The 11,764-nt window shown below is 43.0% G+C and overlaps 1 protein-coding gene across 1 annotated transcript in view; it reads right to left on the reverse strand.

Moving 5' to 3' along the window:
• Positions 1-785: 785 nt before the first annotated feature.
• pyroxd2 (pyridine nucleotide-disulphide oxidoreductase domain 2) overlaps positions 786-11,764 on the reverse strand; it is a 65,514-nt gene continuing 54,535 nt past the window's right edge. The window contains exons 14-16 of the mRNA XM_043713014.1: positions 6,584-6,690; positions 4,412-4,532; positions 786-2,487 (exon numbers count right to left, since the gene is read on the reverse strand). Of these exons, the coding sequence (XP_043568949.1) occupies positions 2,417-2,487; positions 4,412-4,532; positions 6,584-6,690 (299 nt within the window). The 3' untranslated portion in view covers positions 786-2,416. The remainder of the gene's footprint in view (positions 2,488-4,411; positions 4,533-6,583; positions 6,691-11,764) is intronic.

Genomic DNA, 11,764 nt, shown 5'->3' on the forward strand with positions numbered 1-11,764 from the left:
TCTGGGTCTTGTTTTAGCATCAGAGGCTACTGGCGTCTCAACACAGTTGGAAGCTTCAGTAAATGTCTCCTGGCTGCTATACTCTCTGAATTTTCTCTTGATGCTTTTTTCCTCCTGGATAGGAGAATTGCAGAACTGCATGTGAGTATCTGAACTTTCCTTTTCGCCAAAGGGGTGTGTTTGTGTGATGTTACTATATCGGAACAGTTAATTAGTAATTGCTACTGAATCTATTGTTCTGTTAAGTTTTCCAACAGAGTTAAGCTCTTCAAAGTTCTTCTTTCTTTGGTTGTATTTTAATTATAGTGTTTAAATAAATTTTAAATAAACAAGTAGTTTGACCAATTGCATTGCATTGGGAGCATGACATTGTATCTTGGTGACCTGCTTAAACTATTTTGAGGGGGTCTGGTCAGGTCCATAACACTCTCCAGCACCTTCTGTCTCTGTCAAAGTTCCAGTGGTGTTAACTTTTCTAACTTATAACATCCTCCATCCCAACCAGTAACCTCCTACCAAATGTTTTACGCCACTAGGGCCCAAAACAAATAACAGGAGACTTTTAAAGCAGTTTACTTGCGTGGTTCGACCAGACTGCTTCAATCGCTGATGGTCAGGAAGAGACTCATAAAACACTTCTGACATTAAAAGGCCATTATATCAAGACCAGCCAGTTGATGAAAGATCACTTTACTACAAAGGAGCATAATTTAAAACCCAAACTGACAAAATGTCAATGGGCTGTTGACTCCGCTAAGATTTTTACTGACACTTGAGACATTCAATGCCCGTTAAATTGTCTTTACTTCATAATTCTTCAGTTTTCTATGCCCACCATCAATCCAAGCAAAGGATATACAGTCCACTTTAGAAGTGGTTTCTCACAGCTTTTAATGACAAATAGGACAAACCTCCATATTGTTTTCCTGCAATCTGCATTCTGCCTGCATAAATTATCACATTTAATTCAGAACCTGAAAATTAAAAGGTTTACTTAATGTTTTACTAGACAAAGCAGTATAGCTCTTAGCATCATAGAATTGGAGAAACAGACCATTCAGCCCATTATGTACACCCCAGGCATCAAGCATCTATCTACTCTCATCCCACTTTCCAACACGTGGCCCTAAGCCTTGTGTAAAAGGGAATTTCAAGTGCCCATCCAAATACTTCTTCAATATCCTGAGGGTTCATGTCTCTATCGCCCTTTCGTGCAGTGAGTTCCAGAAACCCATGAACGACTGAATGGAAACATTCTCCTTTAAATTCCCTTGAAACATCTGTAACTTGCTCCTTCCCTTAAATCTGAGCCCTTGGTTAACTGACCCTTTTACTAAGGGGAAACGTTTCTCCCTATCTATGCTCCTCATAATTTTATTCATCTCAGTCTAGTTTCCCCTTCAGCCTTCTCTCCTCTAAATAGAACAACCTCAGCCTTTTCAAAAGCTAAACAGCTCCAGCCATGGTAATCTCAGTCTCAGTGAATCCATTGCAGTCACATCCTTCCTACAGTGTGGTGAACAGAACTGCAAATGAAACTAAAAACAAAAAGTGATGGAAATCTCAGGTAGCATCCGTGGAGAGACAGCAAGCTAACGTTTCGAGTTGAGATGAGTCTTCATCAGAGCTGCATTGCATTGAAAATTGAGGCACAGGAAATGCACAGCAGGTCAGGCAGCATCCGAGGAGCAGGAGAGTCAATGTTTTGGGCCTAAGCCCTTCATCAGAATGTACTGCATACAGTACTCCAGCTGTGGCTCAACCAGCATTTTATCACAACCAGGAGAAAGGGAGGACTGCAGCTGCTGCAGATGTTGGAGTCCGAAACGTTGACTCTCCTGCTTCTCGGATGCTGTCTGACCTGCTGTGCTTTTCCAGCATCACACTTTTAACTTTTATCACAACCACCGTGCTCTTGTACTCAATGCCTCAACAAGTAATGGCAAGTATTCTGTATGTTTTTTAACCATTTTACAGAAATCTTCTGTTCACTTCAAGAATCTATGGACTTGCACGCCAGGATCCCTCTGATTCTTTGTACTTCCTAAGGTCCTTTTGCTCATTGTATACTCCCTCTGTTACACTAGGAGTGATTGGAATCTGGAATGGGCTGCGTAATAATGTGCTGGATGTGAAATCTATAACAGTATTCCAAAGAGGATTGGATAAATACTTGAAAACGAAAAGCCAGGAATATCGGGAAAGAGCAGGGACTAACTGTCTTAGTCTTTGAAAGGGCCAAGCCTGGTCCAGTGGCCCCTTGGGCTCCTCTATGATGCTACGGGCAGATAGTAATCGTTGATTAAGTGCTTTCCTGTTCAGTAATCATTCTAAGCGCTGATCAGGTAGAGAGCGTGAGCATATTCTGTTGTGGAGGTGTATTCAAAGCCAGCAGTCCAGGTGGGAGGGGGGTCCGTTAAACCCGTCTCAAATCAGAAAGGACAACGCGTGCTGCATTACGGCCTGCTGATCCCATTACTCCACCTCCTGAAGAAAGAAACAGGAGACAGTCATTCTTCAGTTGTTAAAGAATCGATTCAACCATGCAAAATGTCACAGCTAACCTGGTTTCACACAGCTTTCAAACTCCCAATTTCTAACATCAAGGGACACTATCAACTCTACCATCCCTTCAACTCACCTGCTCAGCTGAGTTGGGAATATACAGCTGTTTCCCCACTGTCACAGGGTCAAAATCTTGAAACTCCCTCCCTGACGGTACTTAGCTCTCCTTACAGCTCATGGACTGTAACAGTTCAAGAAGGTAGCTCACCACCAGCTTCTCAAGAGCAATTGGTGTTGGCAGAAAGGGAGGACTGCAAATGCTGGAGATCAGAGTCAAAGAGTGTGCTGCTGGAAAAGCACAGCAGGTAAGGCAGCATCCGAGGAGCAGGAGAGTCGACGTTTCGAGCATAAGCTCTTCATCAGGAATGCTCGATGCGTCAACTCACCTGCTCCTTGGATGCTGCCTGACCCGCTGTGCTTTTTCAGCACCACATGCTTTGGCAATTGGTACTGGCCTGGCCAGTGACATCTACATCCCCTGAATGAATAAATAAAAAAAAAACAGAAACCCACCCATAGGCACTTTCCTATCAAGGGTCCTGACAGTTTTTGGTGGAAAGTACCCTGATTGATTTTTCTAATGTTGGCCATTCCCATTCCACGTAACTTCCCAAACACTTCGCGGTTTAATAAATGTAAATGCTGTGGCTCATATAATATCTGAGACGTTGTTTCCGAATGACTCCAGATACAAACCACTTGTACATATTGAGCCGTCAGGGCTGGCTGTGGTGATGAGTTGAAGGAGATTCTTCAGAAGCTGTTCTATCCCAATTTTAAAAAAGACTTGCATTTACATAGTGCCTTTCATAGCCATTGGACAGTCAATAATGTCTTAAAGCTAATTAAGTGTAGACGATGTTGTAGGAAACATAGCAGCCAATCTAGGCACAGCTAGCTCCAAAAACACAGCAATGTGATAAAGACCAAATGACCTATTCTTGAGGGACACCGGGGTAACTAGACTGTCTTTTTTCAAAACAATGCAGTAATATCTTTCATGTTTGCTCAAAGGAGAGAGGGGGTCTTTGTTTATTGTATCAGCACCACCCAACAGTGTGGCACTTCCTTAGTACTACACCAAGCTTGTACCTAAGTCCTGGAGTGGGATTTGAACCGATAACTCTCTGACTTACAGACTACAAGTGTTAGCCACTGAACCAGAGCATATCCCTAACTGAAAGTATACTACTGCAGAAGCTGGGAGTCTGACACAAAGTGCCATGGATCGGAAATGGTAGGTATCCTTTGCTTTGTCTCTCTCACCAGTATGGCCTAAACCCCAAGCCCCGCCCCACCTCCACCCACCTCCAGAATTTCCAGCACAACTCGTTACTCGCTATGCAACCCTTTTGAATTTGTGGGTGAGTGCAGAGTTGGACCATAAGATATAGGTGCAGAATTAGGCCATTCTGCCCATTGAGTCCGCTCCACCAGTCAGTCATGGCTCGGCTATTTCTCAACCCCATTCTCCTGTCTTCTCCCTGTAACCCTTGATCCCCTGACCGATCAAGAACCTATCTATTTCTGTCTTAAGTACACTCAATGACTTGGCCTCTGCAGCAGTAAATTCCACCCTCTGGCTGAAGGAATTCCTCCTCAGCTCAGTTCTCCTTCACTCTGAGGCCGTGCCCTTTGGTCTCAGTCTCTCCTATTATTGGAAACACCTTCTCCACATCCACAGTGTCCAGACCTCTCAGTATCCTATAAGTTTCAATCAGATCCTTCTAAACTCCATCGAGTACAGACCCAGAGTCCTCAACTGCTCCCCATATGATAAGCCCTTCCTCCCAGGGATCATTCTTATTTTCGTTTCTTTTCAGACACCCATTACTTTGCTTGTTACCTGGGTGAGCTCCACTGCCACAGAGGTAAAGGCCTTTAACCGGTGACCTGTAGTTCGAATATGAGGGCAGAGGTCGAGTCAGATACAGCTGATCAAGTGACATTGCTCCATGGAAAATATTCTGCAAGAAAACACCACAATTGGGAATATTTATCCATTTCGGTACCAAATCAGACAGAAGGACAGAGAAATGCTGTCATTGAGAGCGATACAAAAGGGTAACATAGTGAGGGGCATTTCAAGGGACTTGCGTTGTTAGGTTTTTATTGCCATCACCCAACCTGAGACGAGGGGAGAAGTTAAGAAGGAGAATCTTTCACCATAACCTCAGCTGGTGTGGGAATCGAACCCACGCAGTTGATATCCCTCTGCATTGCAAGCCACCCTTATAAACCTCCCTACCCAGAAAGAAAAGCCGATAAAGTCAGCGAATGAGTCGTACAGGTCCTGTACACTTCAAAATAGAGGTCCAGTAAAACCTGTACATTCATTACCAAGTATCACTGGGTCTTTCCCACTGGGCAGGACATTCTCCAAAGCCTTAAGGTCTTTGTAAAATACAGTAGCCAGAGTCAGGCATTGTGCTCCAGCAGAAACTGGGGCCTAATCACTGGATTAACTGTAACGGATATTAATGTTTCCATTTGAAGTGTGAGTTTGGATGTCAATGTGAAAAACTGCTGTCTCACATTCAGGATTCCCAATGAAGACTGGTATCTGTAATAAACACAGTGGATATGGTATGTCTTATTGATGTGTCCAGCCACTGGTCCCAGCTGGATTCTGGCAATCACCATACACTTAGGAGCAGAAATTGGCCATTCAGCCCATCGAGCCTGCTCTGGCATTCTGATGGCCCTCAAACCCCACTTTCCTGCCTTTGCTCCATCACCCTTGATCCCCTGAACTGATTTAAAAATGTTTGGTTCAAACCTGATTAGACTTAATGACTCAGCCTCTACCGCCCTCTGTGGTAAAAAATTCCACAGCTCCTCCAACTCCAATAGAGAAAATCCCTGCTCACTCCTGCCTGAAATGTGTGATCCCTCACTCTGAGATGATGCCCTCTAGTCCTAGACTCTTCCACAAGGGGAAACAGCCTCTCCATTTCTACCCTGTCAAGTCCCCTAGGAATCTTGTATGTTTCAACAAAGTCTCCTGTAATTCTTCTAAATCCCAATGAATATAGGCCCAACCTACTTAATCTCTCCTCATAAGACAGTCCCAGCCTAGACTACCTCTACTGACAGTATATCTTTCCTTAGACAAGTGTCCACAGTATTCCAGCTGTGGTCTGACTAGTGCTACGTATAGTTTTAGTGAAACCTCCCTACCTTTATACTCTGTTCCCTTTGAAATAAAGAGAGAAACTAAAGGAAAACAACGTCAGTCTATTTTTCAGGGTTTGAGGATCAAACCCAGGCAAACGTACAGCAGGTGCTGCTGTTCCTTCTGGTGGACAGTGCTACTAAGATAAAGGCAAAGATAAAGGATTGAGAGGTGGGACATGGCTATCTTGCTATTGTGAATTTCTGTGAGAAATTATTCCAATGAGTTTTATTTTAATGAAGTCAGTAAAATACTATACATGGGTTCAAATTCCACCACAACTGCAGTGTGCTTTAAAATTCAATTGATTAAAACACCTAGAACTGAAAGCTAGTCACAGTAAATGACGACTATCAAACAATCACCAATTGTTGTAAAAATCCATCTGGTTCACCGATGCCCTTCAGGGAGGGAAATCTGCCGTCCTTACCTGGTCTGGCCTACTAGCAATGTGGTTGACTCTAATTGCCCTCTGCAATGGCCTAGCAAGACACTCAGTTCAAGGGCAGTTAGGGATGGGTAACAATTGCTGGCCTTGCCAGTGAACTCCACATCCCATTCAAAAAATTGTTAAACCTAATAGCCAAAACAGTGGAATGCAAGTCAATCTGTACAGTCTGGTTAGAATTTGTCTCAGTGCAATGCACAACCAGAACAACGGGATGCTGGAGGAATGTTAAAATCCAGAAGGGAAAACGCAGAGTGAAGGTGGATGATCCCTGGTCTTTATGGTTTGAGTGATGAGGTGAATGAAGATCCCTCAGGCACCACAAACTAATCCGTCATTTTCAATCTATAGATTGATCATTTCTCATTGACCAAAGTCACAGGACGAATACAAACCCCTCCAGTTAAGCCAAACACTTTCTCCAGGTCCGGTGGTGTCAGGATGTCACGCCCAACCACGGAGGACTTGAACCCTGGAGCATACTGCTCAATGCAGTCGAACACTGAGGAAAACAAGAGATGACCAATGGTCATTCATACAGTCAAGAGAAGCAAATTAGGCAGCTCATACTCTTCAATTATCTTTTTTCCTTCTCCTTCTCCTCCTCTCCTGAAGATGCACTCTTTCTCGCACCTTCTCATGATTTATTGTTGTCACGTGCATCTACGTACAGTGAAAGGTTTTGTTTTGTGTGCAGTACAGGCAGATCATACCATACAAGGACATACAGGTCATATTGTGCTTAGACAGAGCAAGGCATACCAGGTTACGCTGCGCAAGAGGTGCACAAAGGAACATCAACATTAGATTTGAAATAGGCCGCTTTTGGAATATTGTGTGCAGTTCTGGCCTCCCTGCTGTAGGAAGAATGTTGTGAAACTTGAAAGGGTTCAGAAAAGAGTTACATGGATGTTGCCAGGGTTGGAGGGTTTGAGCTATAGGGAGAGACAGAACAGGCTGGGACTGTTTTCCCTGGAGCGTCGGAGGCTGAGGGGTGACCTTATAAAGGTTTATAAAATCATGAGGGGCATGGATAGGGTAAATAGACAACATCTTTCCCCTGGGTTGGTGTGTCCAGAACTAGAGGGCAAAGGTTGAGGGTGAAAGGGGAAAAATTTAAAAGGGACCTAAGGGGCAATTTTTTTCATGCGGAGGGTGGTGTGTATGGAATGAGCTGCCAAAGGAAGTGGTGGAGGCTGGTACAATTATAACATTTAAAAGGTATCTGGATATGTATATGAATAGGAAGGGTTTGGAGGGATATGGGCCAAGTGCTGGCAAATGGGACTAGAACAGTTTAGGATATCTGGTCAGTATGGACTAGTTGGACCAAAGGGTCTGTTTCCATGATGTACACCTCTATGCCCCAAGAGAGGTCCATTCAGCAGTCTAATTCCTGAGAAATTATGTTAATTTCACTGGACTAATCTCTCAGAGATCTGGGCTAATACTGTGGGAAGACAGGTTCAAATCCTACCATTGTGGCTAGCTGTGTTTGAACTGAATTTATAATTCTGGAATAAGTTAGCGAAGGTTTGACCTTGAAGCTGTTGTCGATTATTGTAATCTGGTTCACTGATGACCTTTAGGGAAGGAAATCTGCTGTCTTTACCCAGCCCAGCTGCACATGATTCCAGACCCACAGCAATGTGGTTGGTTGGTAAGCTGCATTCTGGAATGGCCCAACAGGCCACCCAGTCCAAGGACCATCAGGGATGGAGAACAAGTTCTGGCTTTTCCAGTTGTTGTATGAGTTACTTAGATTAAATATACCCCACGTTGTATTGTGCAGGTAAATCAAATTTGCACCACACTGGAGGAGTAGGTGGGGGGATGGGGGGTTAGATTTAGCCTTCTTCCTCTTTAAAGGTAAAGATTTACAGGACGTGCGAGGCCTGATATGGCAGCCAAAAAATCTATTTCCAGTTTTAACAAGAATTAACTCTCGTATTGAACTAGAAGTAGTTTACTACATATTAGCAACTAGATACATTGTTACAGAGATCGTGTGGGAGATCAGATACTGGGTCTCTCATGGAGCTCCTCAGCTATTCTGCCTACAAGCCCATATAACAGCATCATAATCAATAGTGCTCATGGCATTCCTTGATATTAACCCTTTTAGACCTTTGCACCCATGTAAGTAACACCAACATCCCGTGAAAAAATAAAGGCAACACGTTCAGTTGTAAGAACATTGTATTTTTTAAAGTTTTATGAAGACTTTATATTTAATAATTTTTGCGAAGTTGGGTTTGATGGGCTGTGGATACCCAGATTTTTTAAAAAGCGATCAGTTGAAAGGAAAATGGAAGATTCAACTTTAAAACAATTCTTGAAGTTGACACATCTAGTGACAAGCCTCTTGTTTACTGCAGGTCTCCTGTGCAGGTTTACAATGGTCAGGCTGTGCTATCTACATTGCAGATTGCTTGGTATTGGCAGTTGGTGGTGAGGCTGGGGGAAGGAAAGGAGAGAGCTTCCCAGCTCAGCTCTCCTGTTTTTGAGTCCAGTGTGGTAGCTGGAACCCTGACCCACTCTGAACCCTGATTGTGTTCCTGAAGAGGCGCATCTCCAAGAACCCGTGACATTGTGTTCCCTGAGCAAGTCGTGTTGGTAAAGATCCCAAAGGCATCTGCTTGTCATAGAGTCATAGAGATGTACAGCATGGAAACAGACCTGGAGCATCGGAGGCTGAGGGGTGACCTTATAGAGGTTTACAAAATTATGAGGGGCATGGATAGGATAAATAGACAAAGTTTTTTCCCTGGGGTCGGGGAGTCCAGAACTAGAGGGCATAGGTTTAGGGTGAGAGGGGAAAGATATAAAAGGGACCTAAGGGGCATCTTTTTCACACAGAGGGTGGTACATGTTTGAGTTTGGCAACATCACTGTTTGCACACTATAGCAGTAGACTGATGCCACCTGAACACTCCACACCATTTTGTTTACACTTTCAAGAACTAAAACACAATGGCTAAAAGTGCTTTAATTTTCCCAAAGTGAATCTCTACAGAGAAATTCACTTTTTCACCTTTACTCAGTGCATGTTTGATTTAGATTATTTAAATGGGCAAAATTTGTTCTTATTGAATATGTTTTGCTTATAATTAATCAATAATTTTCTGTTCACTTTAAGAAACTTGGTTCTTAGATTTTTAAAATTTTAAGACCATAAGTCATTGGAGCAGAAATTAGGCCATTCAGCCCATCGAGCCTGCTCCACCACAAAATTTGTTCTTATTGAATATGTTTTGCTTATAATTAATCAATAATTTTCTGTTCACTTTAAGAAACTTGGTTCTTAGATTTTTTTAAATTTTAAGACCATAAGTCATTGGAGCAGAAATTAGGCCATTCAGCCCATCAAGCCTGCTCCACCATTCAATCATGGCTGATAGGTTTCTCAACCACATTCTCCCACTTTCTCCCCGTAAATAAGACCATAAGCTTAATACAGAGGAAGCATACAATTGGATAATCGAGAACCAAGTTAAAAAACTGAAGATATGCTGTGGGCTGTGGAGTAATGGGAAACTAGGGAAGTACATCTCAATAATAACAAAGGGAAAATTAGAAATGATTTGAAGCACAAGAGGACACAGGGACCAGCATAGGATTTGTTTTAGATTTGCTGTTGCAAAGAGTCATCAAAACACAGAAGGCTGAATGGTCTCCTGTTGTGTCAAGACTGTCATAAACAGAATGATAACATGAGAGCATAAAATATAGGATCAGTAGTAGGCCATTCAGCCCATTGAGTCTGCTCCACTGTTCAATGAGATCATGGTCAATCTGATAATCCTCACCTCCTCTCTCTTACCTTTTCGCTAAACCCTGATTCCTTTACTGATTAAAAATCTATCACAGCCTACAATATATTTAATGACCGAACCTCAACAGCCCTCTGCAGTAAAGAATTCCGCTCAGAGAAGAAATTCTTCCTGATCTCTATCTTAAATTTGTGACTAATTATTCTGAGAATATACTCTCTGGTACTAAATTCTCACATCAGGGGAAACAGCCTTTCCTTAACTACCCTGTCATATCCCCCATGAAGCTTGTATGTTTAATTAGGTTACCTGTCATTCTTTTATATTCCAATGGGTACAAGTAGTATCCCCATAACCTCTCCATGTAAGACAATTTTTCCATACCTGATACCATCCAGTGAACTTTCCCTGCACTGCTTCCAATGCCAGTACATTTTTCCTTAAATGTGGGGACCAAAACCATTCCCAGTATTCTAGCTGGGGGTCTGACTAGTGCTTTGTATAGTTTTAGCAAAATCTCCCCACTTTTATATTCAGTTCCCTTTGAAACAAAGGCCAACATTCTATGTACTTCCCCGATTACCTGTGGAATTTTGCTCAAGGTTCTTGAGATCCTAATTCAGTGTCTATCTGGAGCACCCTAACAGCGGTTTATCTGCTATCTTCTGCATCTCACATGGGTAAGAGTTATGAAGCATAATGACCTATTCAACTTGTATCTGTCAAATCCCACCTCGAGGTGTTCAGACATATCAAGGGCTGGTGGGAGCTGGGACTCATAACTGAGTTTCACAGTGAACTGAAAGTTTCTCAGTTAGACCCAATAAGTCCACTCATCCCCACATACACTCTTCTAGCCCTGAGATGGGATGTTAAGGCAAGTATGTTGGGGACCAACTGCGAGTCTTCTAGAATTGGGAGATCAGGGAGTTAAAAACCACAAATATCTCTTTATGTGGTTCAATGTTAATTTTAATTTGTTTGCAATCCTGTGATTGTTTGGGATGTTTCGTAACATAAAGGCCCTATGTTGAAGGAAGCTGTTGTTGTTAGTGGAGATGAATCCAGTGCAGTTAGCTGAATACAGGGAGGACCTTCAACAGTAGTCTTCCACATTAGAAGGTCATCAGCAGAAAAACATGGCTAAAGCCATCTGCAAGTTCAGGACCTTCCTGTGTATGAGACCCCAGCCAATTCCCGGGATGTTTCCCACACCCACAGCCCTCAGGGGACTGCAGCTGCACTCTCACTTCCCATCTGCTGTCATTGGCAACTGAGACAGCTCAACAGGAATGGTATAATGGCTGCAGAAAGGCAGTTCGAGGGGGATCTGCCTTTGGAGGTAGTATGGGCTGAAATAGGAATAGAAATAGAAATAGGAAAGTAGCAGTCACCTTGTTGGGTGTTTATTTTCGGCCCCCCAATAGCAGCAGAGATGTGGAGAAACAGATTGGGAAATAGATTTTGGAAAGGTGCAGAAGCCACAGGGTAGTAGTCATGGGAGATTTCAACTTCCCAAATATTGATTGGAAGCTCTTTAGATCAAGTAGATTGGATGGGGCGGTGTTTGTGCAGTGTGTCCAGGAAGCTTTTCTAACACAGTATGTAGATTGTCTGACCAGAGGGGAGGCCATATTGGATTTGGTACTTGTAATGAACCGGGACAAGTAATGGGCTTGTTAGTGGGCCAATATTTTGGTGATGGTGACCACAATTCTGTGACTTTCACCTTAGTTATGGAGAGAGATAGGTGCGTACAACAGGGTAGGTTTTACAATTGGGAGAAGGGTAAATACGATGCTG

The sequence above is a fragment of the Chiloscyllium plagiosum genome, chromosome 22 (genome assembly GCF_004010195.1).
Source record: "Chiloscyllium plagiosum isolate BGI_BamShark_2017 chromosome 22, ASM401019v2, whole genome shotgun sequence".
In the NCBI taxonomy this organism is placed as follows: Eukaryota; Metazoa; Chordata; class Chondrichthyes; order Orectolobiformes; family Hemiscylliidae; genus Chiloscyllium; species Chiloscyllium plagiosum.